This window comes from Opisthocomus hoazin, chromosome 1, assembly GCF_030867145.1.
Source record: "Opisthocomus hoazin isolate bOpiHoa1 chromosome 1, bOpiHoa1.hap1, whole genome shotgun sequence".
NCBI lineage: Eukaryota > Metazoa > Chordata > Aves > Opisthocomiformes > Opisthocomidae > Opisthocomus > Opisthocomus hoazin.
This window is the reverse complement of record NC_134414.1, coordinates 67,885,960-67,910,729: the sequence shown is the minus strand read 5'-3', so window position 1 is coordinate 67,910,729 and position 24,770 is coordinate 67,885,960. Positions and strand designations below refer to the sequence as shown.

Here is a 24,770-nt window from a genome sequence, read left to right as displayed (position 1 = left end):
CATTACAGTAATGGTTCAATTGTGCAATGCTGTAGGCAGTGAAATTTAATATTATTGTGACTTGTATTGTAATTGTAGGATGACAGAGGAAAATGGATTTAGTTTAAATATAAGTGTACACAGCAGCACATGGACTTTGTCAGATGGAAGCTGAGGATTGGGGCAGGACAGGTCCCCCTCTGGCTCTGTCATAGTGAATTAGTATTTTGCAAATAACTGACCACTAGACTATAGATTTATTACCTTTTGTAGATATATGTGGACACACAGAGACATGCGTGGATTCCGTACTGACTGTAATTGCAGTGCAGAGTTGCAGAACGGGTTTATGCCTGTAGGCTTGCAGGGTATTTGAATGTCTAGGCTTCTCGTCTTCACCTTTCATGAAAATACTCTGGCCTGCCAGTTTGTGAAGTTTTCTTCTGAAGGATACACCCATCCTTTCAGTTAAGGGATTGCTAACACATGAATGGCCTCAGACTGGAAAGCCCTTTGTCATTCTTTTCTTCCTGATGAATAAAGCCAAATTCAAGTTGCAGATGATCTTTGCTTTAGAAAATTGTGCTAGAGAGACAGCTAGTGTTAATGAGCAATATCCCCTTCTTTCCCAGTTGCCCATATACATGCAGATTAAAATGGAAAATAGTAGTTCAGACCATCCATTACTGATCTCTTCCAGGGAAGATTAGGGACAATGAAAGCTAGATGTTTCAGTTGTTTACAGTGTAGGCAAGTGGAAGATGTCCCCAAAGCAGTGCCTGATAGTCTCCTAGTGCGTAAAGGTGTTGCCCTGTCTGCTTACCCCATATCTTCGCAGTGTTTCTCAGACGTATGTTGGTGTTGAAACCTGTTCTGATGTTAAAGTGCAAAAGGGGGCAGTAAAGTGCTGTCCAAAAAATGTTTGGTTTTGTCAAGGGTAATTTTTGTGGCAAAAGTTGCATTTCTCAATAGACTTATTATCTCACTGATTTAAAATAACGATCACATGAATATCTTCTGTTTGAAAAGCTTACAGACGTCACCAGAGCGTATCCTTGAGCGCTGTGGGAACGTTTGCCGTGTGTATTTCCGTGTTCTGTCCTTTAACCCAGTCCTGAAACATGCTACATATTTGGAAGGAATCGAAGGCAGGAAGCTTTCCGCAGATATATTTAGGACATAGCTATACGAAACACTTCTGAAAGAATTCCAGCGTTGCTAATCATGTCTGGTTCTCATGTTGTGCATTACCAGCACCGCATTTCTGGAAAAAAAAACAAAATGAAAAGAATGCTGAGAGTAGGGGTTTCTGCTTGAAGTACTAAAGTGTGTAGTGGTGGCATGGGTCAAGAGTTGGGCTCTCATCCAGACCCGCATGCATCATTTGTCAAGAGGTAACTAGAAAGAGCAGCTAATTACAGTGCACCTACTGAGTGTTTTCTCTTTCAGAAATTCCTAAGAATAAGCCATTTATACAGATTGGCTGCTACTCTCCACTGCAGCCACTTGCAGTTTTTCGACTCTATGTAGAAAGCATGTTTCTGCTGAAGCTCAGTAAAAAGGAGAATGTGCCTCTGTGTGTTTCCTTGCTCGTGCATGAGACAGAGTGAGCAAGTGAGCAGTGATTTGAGGAGCGATTCCCCGTTTGCTGAAGCTGAGTAAGTCCAGCACTGTTGTGAGGGTTCATATTTCTGTAAATGCTGATGAAATGTTAATATAATACACTTTAAAATAGAACATTGGTCATATCCATCCTTTTTTTTTACTTAGTTAGGAGACTGTCCGAAAGCCTATTAGCAGTTCTTTTGTGGTAACCAGAATTGATTTTGTAAATGGATCAGAATTCTCTAGTGCTTTAAGTACTTTTAGCAGAGCAGTAATTGCTTTCTGCACAATAATACAAAAAGTTAATTGCTATTAATAGTGCTTTATGTGGAGGTCGTGTATGAAAACGGAATATAAAAATCGATATTTAAAAAAAAAATTCCTTTGTCAACCTTGGTAAAAAAATGGAACCATACATCTTCTCAGCATTTCAAGCCTTAACCCTGTGGTAAATGTTCTAAGCCAGACTGCACATTCTTGTGCAAAAAGCCCAGACCTTGTTTCCCATTGCAGAGGAAAAAACAAACAGATAGGTGTTTGCTCTCAGAGGGGTGTCTTTAAGGCAGAGGAAAACGTGCTTCCCTTTTTCGGGAGGAAAACTGCACATCCATTATCGCACCCTGGATTGACGTTGGAGACGGAGGGGTAAAGCACAAGTTGGTCTGAAGGTTTTAGTTACGTAAGTGGGTTTTTTGCTTTGCTTTGCTCTGCGAGCGAGAGCCAAGCAGCGAGGGGAAGGGCAGCTTTCCAGCAAAACTAACCCATCTCTTGGAGGCGGAGATGGCGTCGGGTTGAAACAGATACGCTGCCTCGCAGCAAAGCCCTCCTGGCAGCTGCGTGCCGGTGAGGTGGGCTGGGAGAGGGGGCTCCCAGCGCCTCCGGGTCCGTGGTCACCCCGAGATGCCGCGACCACCTGGACAGGAGTTGCAGACTCGGCTGCCTCTGCCCGAGCCGGGGACTGGGGCTGCCCGAAGGAGAGCCCACGGCACCTCCACTGGCTGGTTTACTGTTCCCACGGAGTGAGATCGCATCCATAACCTCGTACGTCACAGCTTCTACGCAACCAGATTTTCCTTAGAGAGAGTGTCTCCAATAAGATGTATTTGGTGCTGGGTTGCAGGTGACCTTCCGCCTACGTGAAGGGCGAAAAGGGTACGGTTCTTGCCAAATACCACAACTCGGCTGGAGGTTTCGCGCTCTCTCAAGTGCAAGGCACCTTTATTTAGGCTCGTGGCTGCCCTAAGCTGAACGGAGCGAAGAAGCGAGTGTCTGTGTCTCCACAGCAGCGATAGTCACGCGAGTTACTTGGTGAAGGAGACTCATGACACATCTTTCTAGGAGACCGGTCGGGGCGTATTCGGGCGTGTCTGACGAGGGATGGTGTCTGTGGGTGTCTGTCTGCACAGTGGAAGCTCTGTGCCTGGAGGACTGTGATGTGATGGTACAATTTGACTGTCAAATCCTGCAGATCCATGCAAAAAAACGTTTTCTTTGGGGAGAAGTGTATGCACTCTCAGCCCATCCTTATTTTACGCCTGTTAGAAATCCTTTGTTGTCTCTAAATGCTTTCCTCGAGTATTTTGCAAAAGGTAGTGCAATGAAATGAAAAATGAAACCACTAAAATTTCATACATGCTCCTCGTTCCCTGTCCACTTAAAATTTTGAGAAAACATGACAGTGCTGCAGAATCATTCTCGTGTAGGTTGTTAAGATTTCAGTTGTAAACATATTGTGTTGTCTGGCCCTGCTGAAGTCAGTGGAAGTTTTGCAACCGATTTCAGTAAAAATAGGTCCAGGAAAAGGCCCCAAGAGCAGTGTCCATTTGCATGGGTACTTGAGATATGCGAAATGGTGGCAACGCTGCCATTTTGTGTCCAGGATGGTGATTAAAACACAACAAACCCTTGAGCATTCCCCTTTCCATTGCACTGCAAGCATTTCCCCGGGGTAGTCCGAAAGAAGATGGGGTCCTTCGGAGGTGAGAAGGGGGGGGACAAGGAGGTACCACAAAAGCTGGGATGGAGATTAGCTGCAGTTTCAGGGGACTCTTTCAAAGCATTTATGTACTTGCAGCAGGTTTTATTACAGGAGAGCCCAAGCCCCAGAAAGAGGTTCATCCCTGCTGATGGAAGGGAGAAATACAAGAGCTGCAGCTTTAGAAACTTGTGTTACGGTATTTTATAATCTGGCTTTGTATAATGTGGTACTTACCATTAAAGATCTTAAGGGATGAACGTGAATATATTTGTTTATTTATTTGTTTGAATTCCATTTAGTTTCTAGCCTGCAAGTCCTGTTAATGCAAGTAACCACTGCTTACATGAATAGTTTCATTAACTACATGGAAAAATGTTACGTATAACTAAAGGTCAGCAGATTAAACTTCTTAATTTTTATTTAAATTCAAAAACATGCCTGTTTAGCATGTTCTGTAAAACTTTGTTATAATATTAAAATAAGAAATCAGTAATACTGCACTGGCAAAGAAAAGTAGCTTCCAAAACTCCCTTAAAAGAATTTTAGTAATATGAAATGCTGTACTTCTTTTGTTTTCAAAGTTTCATTTGCTAGTCTGTGTATAAAGCCGATCTGTCGTCTTGCAGTGTCAAACTATGGTAATGTTTCTTGCAAAGACTTCCCGTAAGAGTAGTGCCTTTCTTTTTAACCAAATTCCATACCCATTTTGAGACAGAGACTGCACATTAATCTTTTTTTGATGATGCTTGTTTTTCTGTCTGTTACACATCAGTTACTGATCCTCTTCTCGTTGAGTTCACGTTCACTTAATCCATTTAAATTGGAGTGAGATCTGTCCTATAAAATCACTGATTCTGCAAAAAAGCATTTCAGGTTTACGACTGGGTGTATACCATATATCCACATGGCATATCCTTGTATGTGATGTTGTGTATGACAGAAATTAATGTGAAAGCTCTGTATGGAGCAGAGGACTCTTACAGAGAGCGCTAGTCTTACGTCTGTGGATTTTATTCAGTTTAGAGTCTTCAAGAATCAATAAACTGGTCTTCATCTCATTCAGCAGGCCGTGATTAGCCCACTGTGACTTCACTGAAATCACTAGGACCTTTTCCCAGAACTTTTATTTGCTTTGCATCAAGCTGATTGGACTTCTGCCCTGCTTAAATATTTCTCCTGTGGACAAAATGATATTCAAAATATGAATGTTGTTATTTTCTCCAAAGCCAAATGATGAATATGTATACTATTTAATAACCATTCTTTTTAAACAGTAAGGACTTGTACGTGGAATGCTATTCTGTATTCTGTTTCAGTTTGCACTTGTACAAGTAACGGACTAACACTGTGTTATTAGTATTCATGACATTTCCTTAATAAAACTTTTCAATGAATAACTTTGTAGTCAGGCTGGTAGTTAAACTTCATAAAGTTAAGTGGGTAGGATTCCCCAACACAAGGTTTTAGGCTGCATTTTAAGAAGTGTCTTGATTGTTCACATTTTTAGGGTTATTTTTGTTACATTAATTTAAAGCTAACTGCCTACACCAATTAGTTCAGGTAAGGTATTAAAGCGCAGAAATTTGGCACTGTTTCCCTGGTTAAATATACAAGACTCGCAACAAGCACTAACACGCTTTCTAAAATTGCATTTATTTTATAATTACTAGGATATAGTTACAGCTAAGTGGACATATATTTATAGTATCTGTGTATGTATATAGTTTTGCAAGTTGGGAAAAGCATGACAACACATTTGTTACATCAGTTAATACTGATTAACAAAATCTCTTGAAGAGTTTATTTCTCTAAAGATTTGTTGATAATTTTGCAGTTTCAGAAATGTCTGTGTAGTAATGAATAGTAGAGTATTCTTGGTGAAGAAGAGTGCTGACAGGTAAAGTTCCAATTTTTTTGAGAATTTACTATTATGAAATTAGGCAGGTCTGAGTAGTTATCATTAAGGAAAATTCCTTTCTAATTTTATGTGTTTGAATGTGCTGAGTTTCTCTAAACAAGAATTAGATTCTTAAGAAATTGGAAACTGCATAATATAAGTTTTATTTTTTGTAAAATTTCAAAATCAAATTTAACTTCTCTAAGACTTTGACCAGTAAGTACATTAGTGCCAGGAAATGCTGGGGCTTAAAATAAGTGTGGTACAGAGAATTATTGCAACATTGGTGGGAGTGGGGAATGGACTACTGTGTTACTATTTTCTGTTCATGTGTCACATGATTTTTTTTGTCTAATATAATACTTATTTTTAAAAAGGTTTAGGAACTCTGCATGTTATTTGATAAGCTGCATGACTAGTTGGACGTGTGGGAGGGATTCATATCCATGGGCTTTGCACAGATGTCACATGTCAGCCACAATACACCAATTTTGGGCTGACAGTAAAAATGCCCTCTGTATCCAAAAGTGCCAGACAGTAAGCGCATGAATTTCGTCATACAGCTTTTACTGTACTTAATATACTTTTCTGTGCTTTCTCACAGTAAGCACTAGGATTATTAATTGTGAGCAAGATTCTTCAAACGCACTAGTCTCATCTGACTGGTGACAGAAATGAGTCGTGAAACTTGCTAAGCTTTTCTCCTAAGCTTCTGTTGGGGTGCAGGGGCCTATACTGATATGTAGGTTTCCCAGTAAAGAACAATTAGAGCTGAGAAGTGGAAAGTTGGAAAGTTAGCTTTTTATAGAAAGCAGTGATTCCAGTGCTGTCACTGTCCCGACTGCTCAAAGACCGTGTCAGTGTCCCAGGCAACTGCTGGAGTAACGCAGCCTCCTCGGGATCAGTCACAGGATTCTGAAAACCTCTTGCTCTGTCTTTATTATATTTCTGTTTGGGGGAAAAAAAATGTTTTTTTGGAGTAGCTGAAGGCACATTCTAATCAGACTTGCAAAGCCAGCTCATTTACTTCATTTGTAGAGATGCCATGCTGCAAACATTTCGTAAGTGTTGATACTACCCCAGAACGCTTAAGGCTACATCAGTACTTGGAGAAATAAAGAGTCATGATTAATCCCGAAGTTTTTATTCACTTCTACCAAGACTGAATGTACATTGTGTGTTCCCTCCCCCCTTTTTTTTTAGTAATAAGGTTTTCAAAAAAAGGATCATAAAACAGTAGTCTTAATCCTCCTGACATTTAATAAATAGCTTCAGAAAATGCTTAGTACCCAGCATATGATTTATTTAAAGTCTTTATGAAAATACAGTAGCGAAAGTATTACACAAAGACAGGGATAATAATCATACCTAGTGTTAATCGGCCACTGTAAGCTTTGTGGTCAAACTGAAATACATGAGGTGAAACTTTTTTATTCTCTCCATCCATATTTGTGCTTTATTGTTGTAAGAAAATCAGGAAAGTAAATTGGAAAAATATCTTACTCGCAAAGGTCACGATCAAAACTGCAAACTGTGGAAAAAATTTCAATACAATCAAGCTCTTGGATTAATCCTTTCATTTTTATCCCTTTTTCTTTCCTAATCCCATCAGCATTAGATCCTGCAAGTTCAGAAACTCAAGTGGAAGGAGATTTACCAAGTTTAGTTCTCAAACTGTACAGACTTCAGAGCCATAGCAAGAATATTCCCCTGCCATAAAGTCTAACGAGTGTGTCGGTTTAAAGCTCTTGTAAAATGTGTTTTAGCTGTCTGTTGGGGGTGGTTCTGTCCTCAGCCTTTTATGGGGCAATTCCTGGCTACTTAACCAGGGCACACAAGTGTGCTTTCTATCCCGTAGCTGTTTCTGAAGACTGCCTTGCACGCCGTCTCTGAACCCGTCCTGTTTGCGCTCAGAGTTTGCATGGAGAATGTATACCACTCCTGCGTCATTACACAAACATATATATACACAAAATCTAAAATTAGAATCGGTGTTTTTTTTTTTTTCAGGGTGGCTTTTAGGTCATGTTATTGATAATGACAGACAGGTGCATGTTTCTAACCGTATGAATTTCATCTTTATTATGCCTGGGAATCTAAAATGATTAATTTAAAAACAAAGATCTGGTCCTCAGAAATCTCACCTGTTTCATATTATACATTGCTGTGAAGAAGCATTACTGGCAAGAAGAAATATTTGCAATGACGGGATCGTACAGTGACCAGCCTGTCTCTGGGGGTGCAGATAGCGGGATGGGAGTAATTTTCATCTTTCTGGTACAACACTGCTGCACAGGCACAAACTAAAATAGGACTGTGGTTCGACAAGGTGGTTGCAGGCGACCGAGGTTGGCTCAGAAGCTCTGTCCCTTTGCCTTTGCCTGGTCGGAGTCGATCCCTGAGGGGATCCTGAGCCAGGATCCGTGCTGCTCCCTTGGAAACGTTTGCTGGCTGGGGTCTTCCTCCAGCCATTTCCAGAGCTGGGCTCTCCCTCGGTCATCCCTCACCAGGCCGGTGACTCCCGAGGAGGGTGCATTGCCACACGTTATGTGTTCAGAAAATTTGTGGATATGGCACTTCAGGACATGGTTTAGCAGGCATGGTGGTGATGGGTTGACGATTGGACTTGATGATCTTGGAGGTCTTTTTCCAACCTTAATGATTCTGTGTTTCTATGATTCTTTCCATTTGTCTCATGATTTCGGCTGTTGGGAGGTGGCAGTCACTGCATTCCCTTGGCGTGTCCAAGAGCTGGAGGAGGAGGTGCAGCTTCACCCCATCCCCAGTGCATCTCAGTTTGAACGGCCATGGCCAAGCCTAGTTTCTGTAGTCTGGAAATTACACTGCATGACACAAAAGAGCACAGTGATTTATACATCAACAGTCGCTTCTCTTGCCATAACATTTCATTGTTCTTTTTCCCTAAATCTGTAATTACATGTCTTTGTCTTGCTACGTGGTGCTTCACAACAAATATAATTCTTACACGGGCCTTGTGAGTGAAAATAATCCTGCTCAATTAGACAGATCGTAAACTTGCATTGTGTGGGAGCAAGCGGTTGTAAATGATGGATTCGAAATTTGGGGCACCACATCATCCTTTTTTCTCATTTAGTAGGTTCTCCTCCAGTACTACTAAGAGCTGGTGGGCTCCTTTAGCCAAGCCAGAGGCTGGAGGTCACCGACGCCTACAGCTTTGTTCTGCTTGGGCCTTAATACTCTAATTTAAAGTTTCCAGGAAGGCTGCCTGTGAATAAGCTAGATTTACTGCGTGTGCGGTTTAAATGCTACCACTTGGAGAAGGGTGTTCATTAGGCGGCAATTGTTTCAGTCGTTTTTTCAGGCTGTTTCTCCATTAAGGAAGATCTTTGGAAAAGGCTGGCAGGCAGGAGAGAGAGGAAAGAAAGTCAGGCTTTTAGGTCTGTGTATTCGAGGACGTTGTGTCGTTGGCTGTGGTTCTAAAACACACACTTCTTGGCCTTAATTGGAGCAAATATATCTTGCGGAGAAAAAAAAACAAACAAACCTGCTGTGGCTTTTGTCCTTGTGAGAACAAGGGTCCTTGTTTTGTGGATGAATCAATACTACAAGTAATTATTTATATTTTTCTTCCGTGAAGAAGTGGTAGAGTTTGCCTGTTAATTAATACAAATAGAAAAGATACAATACTGAGTCTCACCCCAAACTTTACAGCTCACTGCCAGTTTGTGTAAGAAGTCTTCATCTATATGAAGACAAAAGCACACTTGTAGCACAAGAAATAAAAAAAATAGCTAAAATAACGACAGTAATGATGGAGTTTATGAAGAAAAGATTTCATTGTAGTTTAGCGGTCAGACTGTGTTGGAAAAGTGTTTTATCAGAAGCATGTGTGGTCCTTGGGCCAGGTGGATCTCTGTCCAGCCCGGGTCTGTCTGTAAGCATGATCCTGGTGAGTGACCAATGTTCCTTTGTGTTATACTAGTAACATCAATCAGCATCTTAATATGCTGTTAACTCTTAAAGTCTTAAGTTTTTTTCTTTCCCACATGGCTGCTCAGGGGGTTTGAAAGATTTATTGTTGTCATTCTCCCATGTCCAAAATTAGCAAAATATGTGCAAGAATAGTAGAAATGTTACCAAAGCAGATAAACAGGATTGCAGCCCATTGCACTAGCTGCTGTAAATGGCCAAATGTGGAAGAAATGGCAGTGCCAGCCAGAGACATAAAACCTGCTAGAGTTCCCAAAACTGAGATGAAGACTATAAAACTCAATCCAGCTGTAATTTCCAAGATCTGAATAAGCATCTTGTTGATATTAAATTGAGTCAGGCCCAAACTATTAAGATCCGGTTTGCTCAGTCTGTCATTTTGGTTTTGGAAACTGTGTGTTTGTTCCTCTCTACCAGTTGCAATTGCTACTTTTCTGGATGAGATTTTATCAAGTGTCTCACATTTGCCCCTTTTTTTTTCTCTCTCTTTTATTTCTTTTTTAGATTCCTTCCTGGACAAGGACTGGTACTATATCCACAGATAGGAGACAAGCTGGATATTATATGCCCAAAGGTGGACTCTAAAACTGTTGGCCAGTATGAATATTATAAGGTCTACATGGTTGATAAAGACCAGGCAGATAGCTGTGCTATTAGAAAGGACAATACACCTCTACTCAACTGTGCCAAGCCAGATCAAGATGTTAAGTTTACCATCAAGTTTCAAGAGTTCAGTCCTAATCTGTGGGGCCTGGAATTTCAGAAGAACAAAGATTATTACGTCATATGTAAGTTCAAAATATCAATTGTTCATTTTTTTAAATAATTTTTCGTTCTTTTGTATGTTTTCCTGTACACTATAAGGGAACTAAGAAGAATTTGAAGGGGTTTGTATTTTTTATCTGAAAATATTTTGACAGCATATTTTCAACATTATTCCTGACTTCCGTGGGGCCTCTGTCTCTTTTCTCTTTCGTTTGTGTATAAATCAAATCAGATTGTACTTTTATGCCTCTAGAGGGCTTCTCCTTTTGTGCCCAATATCATGTCCTATATTTACATTGAAAGTTGTGTGCAGCTAAACTGTGGTGCATTCCCCGCTCGCAGCTCTGGTGACAGGCCATGCTGGTGGCTCTGCCCTCGGGTGCCCTTATGCCAGCAGTAAGAGTAGGGTGGCCCAGCCATTCAAGCTGAGGCATCCTACGTGAGATGGCTGGCCGTTGCTCCAGGTGGTCCACGGATTCTTGAGGAGACCTTTCGGCTACTTTGGTGCCAACTTTGACAGTGTAATTTCCCCACGAGGGTTGCTGGTGGGCTCTAGTTGAGCATGCCTAGCTGCAGTACATCCCTACTGCGTCCATACAGTAGCTGGGAGGGTTCTTGGGCAAAACCTAGGCTAGCATGATCTGGAGTTTCCTCCTTTTTCATGGTCCTGTACTTGTCAAAAGAATGTGCGTGACACCAGCCTGTGTCCCAACGATACAGACCTTGGGAGTTTTAGTCTGATCAGGGATTTATGGCTGAAAGCGAGTCCGGAGGTAAGCGCTGTGCTTAGTGATTCAAATTACTTACGATGTGTAAAGTTAATGATGTGAATCAGGAGTTAGTATAAGCTGAGACCTCAGCAGTACAACAACAATTTACATTAGTTTAGGTTTTGTCATTGTAATACAATGGCCTGCGGATCTCATTTAGCCCCGTGGGGACTTTCGAAGCCTTGAGCAAGGATAACCACTTAGTGGGGGATGTATAAATTCTGTGCATTGGCTTTGCTGCAGTTACAAGGGAGTTAGATATTGGTGTGTCTTATTCCTCACACCTCCTTGAAAATCAGAGGGCTGATAACTATTTCATGTAATGTCTGCCATTCTAAATATTTCTTAATTTCTTAGTGAAAAATATTGGTATTTTTACAAGTGCTCTGAGCACGTACCTTTAAAACGGAAATAGAAATGCGTGTAGTATCAGTTAATGCTCACTTCCCAGTTATATCCAAAATGGTACACACTGCCATTATGTATAAAACAGGTTGTGTATCACGGAAACTAAGAATTCACTGTATTAAATACTAAATATATAGGTTACTAAATAACAGTTTTGGGAGATGCAAAAGACCACAAAACATTTCTTGGTTTTTAAGGTTTGACAAAAAGGTCACTTAGTATAGGTGCTTTCTCTGTTGAGTTAGGGGCTGTATAAAAACCTGATCTCACTTACATAGCATTTGACTTTGACAAACTCCCCACTGAAATCCAGTGAGAGTTACCAGGGTAAAAGCTGCAAGATTAGATGTTGAGGGATGGTGTAACTCCAGTGAAAATGTATAGTGTAAAAATGACCACGCTCAAACAGTTGGCTTTAATGATAAGATATGTTCAGTATTTAGTGCTGCTTTTAAAAACATCCACAACAGACCAACTGTAGTGGAACAAATGGCACTGTTACAATTATTACTTGAAAATTATGGGCACAAATGGAGCTTTCTGATACTCTGTCAGTTCTGTCATAGCTGTGTCATGGATTTACCCAGAGAATTATTAAGTATGTCTCATTTTCATTAGTTTTGTATAATTATTTCATTATAGCAATAAGACGTAATAGACGTTGCATTTCCTGGAAGATTACAGTGTCGTTTGGTTGAAGAAACTTGCTGAGCCTTCAGCCTAATGCCTCAAAAATCACACTAGCCTTGCAGTAATACTGGAGTGCCTTAGGATATTACTTCCCCTGCTCATTCGGGCATAAACAAATGGCTAATTTATCACTATATTGCTATCATACTAACCGAGCTGCAGCAGGGGTACCCATATATTTTAATAGGTTGGACCAAAAAAAAAAAAAACAACCCTGAAAACCCAGCCATCCTGAAGCTAAAACTCTCGCTTTTCTATGATTCAGGCAGAAAACAATGAACTCAGTGATGTCGGTCTCAGAAACACTAAGAGGGGTAGGAAACTAGGCCAGGGCTCAGCTAGGATACCATTTTACTGAGATACTGGAGCTAGATAGGGTTTTAACAGTTTGTGTTCAAAAGCTCGTGATCTGACACAGCCTCATCAGATGCAAGTTCTGGTAGTCAGGACGTTTACTGTCATTTTTGTATGTAATATAATACATCCTAATCACGTACGCAAATCAGGCTGTAAATCTTTCGCGTACTTCCCTGTTCCCAGAGCTGTAATTTAACAGGTGTGCTCGGGCCCGAGAGGGGAATGCGCTGCATCTCCCACCGACTCCAATACTTCCCTTTTCTTTCTTCCTTTCTTCCTTTCATTTTCTGTGTGGGGATTTGGAGTTTTGTCTTGGGGTTTCTTTTGGGGGGGGATAGGAGTGCTGTGAAGGCAATGACGCATTGTGGGTGCCAGCTTTTGATTTTGAAGTGTTTTAGGATCTTGTATTCCCTCGACTGAGGGGCACCAAACAAACCCTGAGACGAGAGTTCACTGAGCCCAGCATCTTTGCGGTGCTCGCCATGGCTGCGTCTACAGCCTAATTTGACGCTGTTTATGCTGGCAGGCTGTTGTCAGCCCTTTAAATGTGTTGTGCATCGTCGTGTACCTTTATCATCTTGCCATTATTTGAAAACATAGTTTGTTTTTCTAAGGTAATATGTGGTTTGTGGAGCTGTATTAAACAGTAAAATCTCTATTCAGATTAGGGTTTAGTCATTTTGGGATGAGGAGTTACAAAACAGGATGAAGCAGCTGCCTGAACCCTGCATACCTTTAGGGAAATGTGATTGTACAGGAATTCTTCAAGCCATAATTTTTATATCATCCAGATGTATTTGTGATAGGTATAGCAGAAGGAGATCTTTCCTACTCACTACTTTCCAAGATCTAAGCATATAAACGATGCAACTTTTCTCATTCCAGAGTTGAAGTTTTTTTTTTAAAGTAAAAATACAGATGAATTTGTGATACCTCTTTTCACATTTAATGGTACTTTAATCCAAAAATAGTCTAATCCATTTCTTGACAAGATACTCCTCAATGTGAGTATCAGGATCCAAAGAGTTAATTCTGTGAACAGCAGTCCTTGGAAAGATGATACTGAATGGTATTGTGAAAGTGAATAAATGATGTAACAGAATGTCCTTGCTTTTTTCTTCTTTGCTACCATCAATTTTTGGTTCCTGGGAAATTAATAGATTCGTTTTCCTGCAGTTACCTGATTTCTTTTCAGCAGAACTGGAGAAGGTCAAATGTACTTGAGATCTCAGAAGTATTAACGTTAGATTATCCTAAAATATGCGACCATTTAGCTAACATATCATAAGTCTCTAAGGAAATCCTTAATCAGATGCATGAAGGAAGATACAGCATGCCCAATAACATAAATATCTGTGCGAAGGGCAAAGTTAGCAGAAGAAGGGTGTGCAGATTTGCAACTCCGATGTTTGCATTAAGAAGTCTTTTCATGTCTTTGCATGGTTAGGGAATAAAGTATAATTTTATGCTGTTGTGGGTTGCTCAGAATGAGCAATGAGTTATCTTTTCAATGTTAGGGGATTTGTCTGCAAGTACTTGGGTCGTGGTGTAACTGCTTCGGTACTTCTCTCAGATGCTTGCGTGGGAGGGAGGCGTGTTAGCATAGTACAGGCATATATAATATGCCAAAGATGTTTACTTTCAGTAAGCGGGAGTTGTCCTGAGCCCTTCCCAACACACTTGGCCTTTAGTCAGAGGGCACAGAGAGCACCGCCGTGCCCTGGGTTTGTGCTGAGGGAAGCCCGCGGCAAGCTACGCCAGAGGGAAGGGAGCAGTGCCGCTTGCCTTCCAGCCACCGTCACGCTCCAGGGAGAGCTCGGCCAAGCAAGCACATACTCTGCTCACTTCATCTCTTCTTGCATGAGTAAAATGGAGATTATGGGCTGGCGTCATCAGCATTAAAAAATAAGTCACCTAAAATGAAGTGTTCACCTGTTTGGAATTTGTGAAAGAACGCCTGTTTGTCAGTGAAAAATACTGGAGACTTGGGAAGGGGCTACAGAATGGTCCTAGAGACAGTTTCTCTAAAATTCTTGCTCTGTCTGCAAGCTCGTTAGCCGAGCTTGCCAAGCTAATGATGCTCATTGGCTTTGACATTGGCAAAACGGAATATGTAGCTTTCCTTATATGTTTTTTGTCAACATTTTTCAAGTGACCCACTTACAAAATTGGCCTCTGGCTTAAATTAAAAACCATATATATATATTTGATCCCTGACTGATTTAAAGGTTTATACTGGCTGGTAGCACTACATTTTGGATAACTGCTTTAATAGTACTGTGGCTTTTAAAATCAAAACAGTCATTCTGAAACTTTAGCATTAGCTGGGTTTGAAAAATTCACAAGGCTTTTATGTTTTCACTTTGTCATTTCTGTTACAATTAAAGGGCAATAACTGTCTGAGGAAGAACACATTAAAGGACAATATAGATTGTGCCCTGAAATACGGCCCATCTGGGAAGAATAAATCTCTTTGCGTGGCCAAATAGATTTACATTAAAATGTTATTTTAGTATTCTGACCAAACAGTTTAAGAGCTGGCTAATATGTCTGTCTGGGCCTTCTGACACCTCTCTGAGGCAGGTTTCAGTCCACAGCCCCCCTGCAACCTCCCAAACACCTAGCGAGAACTACTCACAAGGAAACAGCAGTTTTTCCTTTGTTTGGGGGTTGATTCCAAACTAGCCAAAACCGAGATAGAACCTGTGGCGGCATTTCAATTCCATTTCTGTTGCAACAAAGACATTTTCCATGTTTTTTGCTAAAGACTCTGTGGTCCAGGAATCTGTTGTTATTTATTTGGTGGTGGTGGTGATGTTAATGAAAGCCTATGTGGTAATAGCCACCCTGATTCCAGTTATACAAAGATCACATTTTTTTCTTTCCTATTTCCTCCTCCTTCTTCAGAAAATTAGATAAATGATTTCTTCTTAGTGTAAAATGATATCCAGAGGTCAGTCTTTGACTTTGCTGAGAGTCTTTTAAGGGATATATCAGCAATACCACTTAGCTCTTGTTGAATTAAATATAAATACAGCTCATACAAATAATATTATTGGAGGAAAAAAATCACTGTCTGTGCAGCTTCAGATTTCTGACAGAGTCTGAGACCTACAGGATTAATGGAGTCATGGTCCTTTGGGGTTTTGTCCCAGACCACACAGATCTTGTAAGAGAATAAGGCTATTTTAGATTGATGGACTTTGTTCATGTTCGGTGCCATTACCTAGGCAATACCAAACGTTTATCTCCTTTAAAGTAGACAGAGATAGTTCAGCAGGAAATCTGTTATTATTTCTCTGTTCCTAAGGGAAGGAAATGAAAGATAGGAATGATCAGTTTGTTAATTGATGGCATCTTGTGAAAAAATACATTTATCCTCCCCCACACCCCTCAAGTATTCCAAATAGGTATGGAGTCGGATGAAAATGAAGAATAATTATTCAGACTGGAAGAAAGAATTATTCAGGAAATGCTCATGAATTAAACAGGTTTTAAAATTTCATAAGAAGCACTTTAATATTTTTAGTCAGTATTTATTTTTGTCTTTTTTTTGGTTCCTCATAAACAATTTATAAATACGGGAAATTCAGTACGTTCACAAAGAAAGATACAATATTCTCACTTAGAAGTCTTTATGTATAGTATACGTATCAACAGTAGGGGACATTTGGAAGTGCTTTGCAAAAAAATAGCTTAAGCTCTCATCTTCTACAAGTTGTACATGTTCTTAGATTTACATATACATCCTAAATAGGACTGCATGCAGAAGAGGGTTGGGTTGAGTGTGTATATTTTATATGCAGGCTATGAGTAACTTTAAATCAAGGGGGTTTGTACCTAGGTTTGGTGATGAGCATTTATCTCATCAAGTGGGATGATCAGTCTTTATTTTATACAGTTGCTTGTATTATATCTGTTACATATTACAGACTTTTAAGTCCTGAAGTATAAGACCAGGAACTGCATAAGCGTGTAGAAAGGCTTTAATGAAATTGATTTTAAATACTTGAAATTGTTTGCCTCATCAAAGTCTTTACATAGCTGTGTTGGAGGGAAATGTACTTCTGTCTCAGGGTTGCATTAGCTAAAACACAGGGTTTAAATAGGTGAAAAACAGACTTAAATGCCAGTTTGGACTTTCTTTCCTGACTTTAGTCAGTCCTGAAAACTTTGGAGGAAGAGTATTTCAGGATTTATTTCTGATAAATCTGACTATAAAAGTAAGCCCTAATGGGCAGTCTTCCAGTTGCTTTTTTTCAATCCCAAAGAAATCATGCAAATATTTCTGTGAGTAAAAGCAGGATTAGGCTTAAGGTAGTCTTAGCAGTTCTTGGAGAAGAGTCCGTATTAAGCTGATAAGGCTGGTTTTAAAAAGCATGTTTGGATCTTTGTTAGCATGACTTAGCTGTTTTCTGTTCAGTAGATGAAGACGGCAAAAATAACTAAACCGCAGCAGCAGACTTGTCCTTATGTGCTCACTGAGCTGCTGTGAGAGAAACAGAAGTCTGAATATAAATCCTGCCAGGGAAACCGAGACAGATTTGTATTTCAAGTATTTCACGTTAGCACGTAAATGCGTTAGACTGCAACAGTGCAGTTCATCGCAGAACACAGGATGGGTGAATTTGGACGGCACCTCTGGAGACGGTCCAGCCCCTGCTCCAGCTCCTGCTCAAGCAGGCTCCACTGCAGCAAGTTGCCCCGGACCGTGTCCAGCTGGGTTTTGAATATCTCCACAGCCTGCCTGGGCAACCCGTTCCAGTGCTCAGTCACCCTCACGTTTAAAAAGGTTTTCTCAGGTTTACAGCATTCCCTGTTTTTCAGTGAGTGCCTGTTGCTTCTTGTCCTGTCACTGGGCACCACTGAGAAGAGTCCAGCTCTTTCTTCTTTACCTGCCCACCAGGTATTCATACACAAGAACCTTCTCTGTACTGAACAGTCCCAGATCCCTAGCCACTTTCCTTACACAGATGCTCCAGTTCCTTCATCATCTCGATGAGCATTTACTGGACTCACTCCTATGAGTCCATGTCTGTCTTGTATTGCGCAGCCCGTGACTGCACCCAGCACTCCAGCCGTGGCCTCAGCAGTGCTGGGTAGAGGGGAAGGATCACCTTCCGCTGCCTAATGCTGGCAGTCCCTAATGCAGCCCAGGAGGCTGCTGGCTGCCTTTGCCGTGAGGGCAGGTTGCTGGCTCATGGTCAGCTTGGTGTCCACCAGGACCCACAGCACCGTTTCTGCAGAACTGCTTCCCGGGTGTTGGGCCCCAGGCCTTGCTGAACCTCGATCCCACCTGCTGTGCAGAGGCTGCCACAGCAGATTTAGTAGCTGAGTCGAGACAGTTAAAGAATTTGTGACACAAAAGGAAAAAAACCCTCTTGGTAGTGTTGTACTATTGAAACACTAGTGAAACATTAAAAACTGTATGAATGTCGTTCTTAATAGTATCAGTTCTCCTGTCATAAAGTTATGACGTTTCAAAATTTCAGACACTGAAGGATTAACGTACCTGTCCCATCAGAGTTTCTTAAAATTGACCAAGATGTGCCTATGTGATACTTTCTAAAGAAGCTAAATTCCTTAATTTGTTATGGCAAGTACTTGAACTAGAGGTCCTGTAGCACCTTGGAAATTCAGATTGCCTTATTTCAGCAATGTTCCCTCATCAAGTTTTACTCCATGGATATTTTAAAGTTCTAAACACAAACATGAGCATACTGCAATCAAAACAGTTGCTTAACTTCTGATCATCTTTGCCAAGTGCACAGTCATCCAGTAGTATCATAATTGATCTTGGTACTAAGGTGCCAAACTCTGTGTTGCTGAAGGATGGTTAGATGATGTAAATAGCTTTTTGTGTTTTGCAATAAAGCACACTTTTGTTGTGCTTGATGTAAAAGCAGGAGATGAAGGTATTCTTTTATTGAAGCAAACATGTGGAAAATTGCTCTAGATTGTCGTAGTACAGAGCATCTCCCCTGAAAGGAATGAGGTTCATCTATAGGGCAGACTCTGACTGTGGCACTTTATTGGGGTTACTCCTGGGCTCTGCGTGGTCAAAGCAAATAACGTCATGTCCATCTAAACTGTTACAGCCATGAGACTGGCACATTTTCTCATCTGTAGTGTTATATTCTAAACTGTCACTAGGCATTAACTCAGTCACTGGTGAAGTCCTACCACCTAGAGATGAACTCTGCCTCAAAATGATGTTTTCCACTTCAGTGCTACTCGTATAGCAATTACTGGGTCATTAATATCATTGCATGCAATTAGTGACAGTAGAATGAGCAAGAGGTTTGTTATTTATTTAATACGAACTTTTGCTATAACCCTTTCTTATCCAAGTGCTACAGACAGAAACCAGAGAGATTTTCAAGGCAGCTGAATGTCCTTGAAGAGTGACGTTGAGTTCGTATGGTACAGAAAATAGGTCCTCATTTAATGTGAAACTTCTGCTTTTGTTTCCAGCAAGCCCGCTCATCATTAGCAACAATCAGTGTAACTTGAATGCTAACTAATTCTATTAGTTCTATTCAGCTGAACTGTTAAGCAAAGCCTGCTGTGGTAGTGGGGAGATACTTCTCCCCATCCATGAGAGGCTTTTGGCAGTAGTGTGCCATGAGGAAGGATAAACTTGCGTAAAATACCTGTTTGTGGTTGGTGAAGTTAACTAGCTAGTAATCTGTTTTAGATGCATACTTTCTGATATATGCTGAATACATCATAATTAGTGGGCTTACATCTGCCAGTTACTTCAGTGCTCACAAATATATAATTTGTTTATGTAAACTAGAAGCAGCCATGTGTGCAGTAGATCATTATCTGGCAACATTTCTCAGAGTATGTGAAATACAGAACTGAAATACTTTTAGAAATGCTTAACTGTAACGAAAGATTTAAATTGTCATTCATAGTGATACAGAACTGAGACGCTTTTATTTTTGTTTTTTTTTTTTATAATCTCTAAATTGTTCCAAGAGAATTTTCAAAAGGGACATTTGACAGCAGTGAAGCAAGTAGGATTTTGTTGTGGGTGGGTGGATGCTATGACCTTCTGTAATGGGTAATAATTCAGCAAATAGTTTACTGTTCCGTACACTTCAGCTGCGGTATTCCTTAACCCAGAGATAAAGTGGGGTTGCTTTCAAAATGATAGGCAGCAGAAACCAGTAGGAGCTCACAGCTTTTTTGATATTTTCCAACTCCGTCTTGCTCGCTGTCTCTTTTTCTCTTTATGGAAAGACTTTGTTGACAGAAGGGGCTTTTTTTTCACCACCTGTATTCTTGTTGTATGATACCACGTCTCCCTGGAATTAAGAGAATCATTCTGAATGTAGGCTAGGGGGCAGACTTTACAAGAATGCCCTCCCTGTTCTGTGTTTCATACTTCTCAGTCGGATGACACGACATGCGGGAAGGAGAGTCTACGGATTCCAGAGGTGTGTGTGTGGAATTAAATAGTTGGTATATACCAAGGTGTCTTACAGTACGGAACTGATTGGCTCTGTCTTGCTTGCGTTCTCCACATTGCACCACCCCCCCAAAAAAAAATTTAAACAGCAGTAAAATCTGGCTCTTTCTTGACATATGAAAACAAGTGGAGAATTTTATGGGGAATTACATGAAGATCCCTGTATCATGAGTCCCATCTAAGCACCACAAGTCATGCTGTTCCCATTTGGACAAGATGTATTTTAGAGCAGTAGTTAGGAAAGTGAATCACAAAGTATCGCTGCAGAGCCCTTGCCTTCTTCCAGGCAGGAAGAGGCCTGTTTTTTATTTTACTTCATTTTGTTCTGGTTTTAGCTTCACTGAGGAGGGCATTGCTGCTTACTTGCTGTGCAGAATATAATTTGAGTATCTTGTATAGATATAAATCTTGAGACATACAACATGGGACTTAATTTAAAAAACAACAAGGATGAGAAGTTGAAAAGAAGAAAGGAGAATTCTGTTCCTTCATACAGAAGTTTTGCCTCGTGTGTGGATAGGGGGGAAAAAAGGCTGGCTTCAAGAGTATTTATGAACACTCCATGAGCTTTAGTATAAGAAAAAAATCTATATCAATTTGAAGAAATGTGTGGAGTAAGACTGAGAGAATGAGAGTTTCTGAATGGTCTTTAGGTTGAGAAACTCCTCAAAATTCTGCTGCCACCTTGACTTTGCAAGTAGGACAAATAAAAAACCAGACACTCTAGAAAAACATTATTGGTAAACCATTTTTATACATTTTTCATTACTGTCTCAGTGTCCTATATTGTATTAACTGAGCAAACTCAGCAGGTTTTTATCTTCAGTAAAAAAGATCCTTCTTTGTCTCTGTAAGAGCTGTAGAAAAGTCAGGATGTGATTTTATTGTTCGAGCACAAAGAGTTAAACAGAGGAGGTCTCCAGTCTGTAGACAGAAGCACAGACAACACGCCGACAGTACTCCCTGCAACTATTTGTAATGCATAGAAGTTTTAGCACTTGTGGTCCAAGTTTGGGGCTGCCAATAGTTAAATTTTGGAAGACAATTTCATTTATTTTAGAGTGAAGATTTCAGTCTCAGTCTCATTTTTTGTCACTACAAGCATGAGTAAACCGTTGGTTGCTAGTACTTGAAATTAGTGTATTTCTCTTCTCTCTAAACTTTCTGCAGCTCACCCAACGTAGTGTTTGCCAAGCTACCTGTTCTTTGGTGAGTGGCCTGAACTTTTTTTTTTGGTTGTTGCAGATCTCCATGAAGATCTGACATTACTACTAAGTGAGAAAAAAAAAAAAAAGTTTAATTTCGTTTAATTAAAACACTCTTTCTATTACCTCAGCTGCCTTGTTCTTCATCCCTGGCTGGTCTAGAAACAACCTCTGTGTTGTGATCTGTGATTTGTGGTTTCACAGTGTGTGATTTCTGGTGTTCTTAAACCTGTCCCATAAATTTAGATGATTTATGGGAAAGAAGAATTGTTTATGCCGTGCCTTACTAAGAGAGTCATTAAAAGGACCGAAAGCAGATGAAAGCAGTCAGAGCGCAAATACATGATGCCTGGCCAAAATAGTGTTCTATTACTTAATAAAATAAAAAGCCCTCAAAAGCTTTATATGCGCTTAGTAATCCTGTGAGCACATACGAGATCAAGTGCAGCTTTGCTTTGAGAACAACTTACTACTGTTGGATCTAAAGCTTTCGTGGATTTTTGGTGCTGTTTAGGCTTTTCCTTTGTGCTTCTCAGCACATCTGGGGAAAAGTGGCGATGGGTAGGGTTATTTGATTTTATTTAGCTCAGATTTTGAGAAACTTATTTTCTGATGCTGAATGCAAGCAGTATTTAAGAAAAGCAGGGTGAAAATCATTACTATTGGACAGTACTGATCTACCCCAAAGAAACCTGTAGTTCTCAATTTTCTGTTAACAGATCCACACCGGCAGCAATTAATGCTTGATGACCTCGTCAACGATGTGTCTTTGATACATTGCTAAATGGCTTGTATCGTCCAATACACTAAGGGGGGACAAAACCAATTTTGCCCTCGCCCCTGGGTTGGAATAGTTCATTCATTCCTATAGTCTGTGGTTTAAGGCCCATTTAGTTTTCACAGGAAGAGTAAGTACAACGATCCTAATTTCTCTCGTCAGCTATGCAGTCCATTTCATATTCAAGCTCTAGAAATAAACGTGTTATAAAGTTGTGTTGGTTCAAAGGGTATGACATCTAATTTGCAAGTAGGTAATGTTTTCTGTAATCCTAAAACATAAAAGTATGGGTAATAATTGTGGCAGAATAAAGAGGCTGATTTTTTTGTCTGCTGGTGTTTTCTTCTGAGTAATTGTGATGGCGTTTTTTCATTTTGTAATGTGCGTTTTTAGGAGTGAAGGAAGTTGAATTTTTGTGACTGTGCCTTCATTTCTAATCTCTTTGTGAATGAAAAGCTATATACAGGCACAAATCCAGCAGCTTAATTCTCCATCTGATTAGAGCAATGTTACCAACCTGATAGGTTGAAAACAGCCAAGATCCATGCAGTGGCTTAGCCTCCTGGGAGGCAGAGTAATAACAATCAAATGAAGACATATTAAAATGTAATATTACTTCCTCTCCATGGGGACTGCATGAGAATCATAGCCAGGAACTATTCTTGTCAGCTGACTCTGTTTCGCTCACTGATTCCCTGCCTCTGCATTTATGACTAACGCATTTTGCACAATAAACAAGACTTGTGAAATTTTAAAAGCAAGTATATATAAAACATCATACATTGGTTTACAAGAGTTCCAGAGTTTTTTTGGCCTTCTTAAAAATAATTTGTGCATTTCAAAGAAGGTAAGGCAGAGCTGGAATGAAATTCTTTGGTCTGAATAATTTCATTTCCCCTTGTGTAAGGGAGATGATATGCTATGGCAGTGTGTTATGAAACTGAAAATGTATAGTGGCTTCTCCAAAGTAAGTATGTATCAGCAGACTCTTAACCATAGTTTCATAAGAAGTCATTTTTTTCTGAAAGTTGAAACCCCAAACTTATATTCCTTATAAAATGGCTGCTGCTGTTGTATTCAGCAAATGCAGACACCCAGTGCTTATATGGAACACAAACATCATTTTTGACTGACTGCCATAAGCATCGCCTATAAATTATTACAATTTTGTCAGAAAGTCTTAAAATTAATAGAGATTTTAGGGCAATTAATATCTGTTTATTTGTAGATGTGGATAAACTGTCGACTGAAGAATTTAGTGAGCTTTTGACTGTAATTACTGGTTTTGCAACTGACACTGGTGGAACAGGATGGGTCTCAGAAAATCAGAGGGACCTATCCAGCAAAAGATTTAAAAATATTTTGCTACTGGTTAGCAACATTGTACTTACTTTTAGTTTCCTGTGTGTTGCTGTACTAATATGAAGTGGATCCTAAGAACATTTAATACTCATGAGAAACTTTAATTAATTAATTAAGTTTATTAATGTGAATATTTAAGTAGTATCTAGTTTTCTTAGCACAGGGCCACATTCAGTAGTTCATGTGTGAGTAACTGCTTCTAAAATACATCCATATTTAGTTCTAACTATAAGAAACCCCAAACCTGTTCTTTTTTATGTGTATGTATGTAAAAGTAAACTGAATGGAAAGTCTAAACTGTGATCATATAAACACATGTAGCATTTCCATTTTAGATGCAAGAAACTTGTGCTATGTTTCTGTGTTTATACCCAAAACTCCTGTCATGGGCACTGTTGTTTTTTGGGTTTTTTTTGGAAGTACCCTTTCAGTGTGAGCAGAGTTCCAGGCACAGGGTCACTTTCCTGCAGAAGTGCGAGTGCGGTGGAGAAGTTTACGTGGTAGGAGGTTTAATTTTCATCTGGATATCCATATAGAAAGGCAGCGGCAAGTGTTTGAGGAATATTTTGTGCTCGCTCCCTTGTTTGACTTCTGCACACTGAACTGTCGAGGGGCATCAGCAGTATGAAGCCGTGTTTTCTCTGATGTCCCAGATTACTTCTTTTTCTCCAGCTTTTCAAAGCTTGAAACAATGTGTTTAAAACTACCCACTTTCTTCCTGGTACACTAGGGATATCTGAGGTTATATTTCGATAGTCTTAATGAATTTTGAAAAATAATTTCCTCCAGTGGCCTTGGGTAATTGTCGGTTTAATTACAGGGAGAAGCTGAGATGGAAACTTTACTTTGTCACTGAAATGCTCCTCTTTGAAAATTCCCCGTTCCTTGGGATGTATCAGTCTCTACTCTGAGCTATAACGTAGGCTTTCCAAAAACCCCTTGAAGAACTGTGGAAAGAGTGAATACTTCTGCAAATTCATTCATCTGACATCAAAGCTATGAAAGCATTCTTTTAGCAAGCAAGCGAGGCAGATTGCGCTCGCGTAGGCACACAACCAGACTCATTGTACGTCAGGGCCTTCCCGTTTGGAGACTGTATTTGAAGTAATTTTGCATTCTTTTTGCCGTCTTACGTTCCTGTTCTGTACTGAGGTCAGACTGCATCCTCTGCATCTTACTGAGGTCTCCTGCTCTGTGGGTTAAATGGACAGGTCTTTATAGAATAAAAAGGCATTGATGTTCAGAAGAAGCAGCGCTTGATTCAATTAAAATCAAGTGGAAGGTGCTTAAGATGTGAGCCCCCATTGCCTCGATCAAAAACCAAATGAAGAATAACAAAAACCGCAAGACAGAGTCAGTGTTTATTAGTTGTACTTCAGTTGATGCTCAGCTTTGGTATTTCTCTTTACTGCTTTTTTTGCCTTGTCCTTGTGCTGGTACATTGGCAAATAGGTCATAAAAAACACTTTCAGCAAAGACACATTTGATTTATGTCCAGAACTGGTTCTTAGTATTGATTTTTTTTCC

At 40.1% G+C, this 24,770-nt stretch overlaps 1 protein-coding gene across 1 annotated transcript in view; it reads left to right on the top strand.

The window, feature by feature from the left end:
• EFNB2 (ephrin B2) overlaps positions 1–24,770 on the top strand; it is a 45,491-nt gene that overhangs the window by 12,634 nt on the left and 8,087 nt on the right. Inside the window, exon 2 of the mRNA XM_075424522.1 lies at positions 9,936–10,219. Coding sequence (XP_075280637.1) covers positions 9,936–10,219 — 284 coding nt within the window. The remainder of the gene's footprint in view (positions 1–9,935; positions 10,220–24,770) is intronic.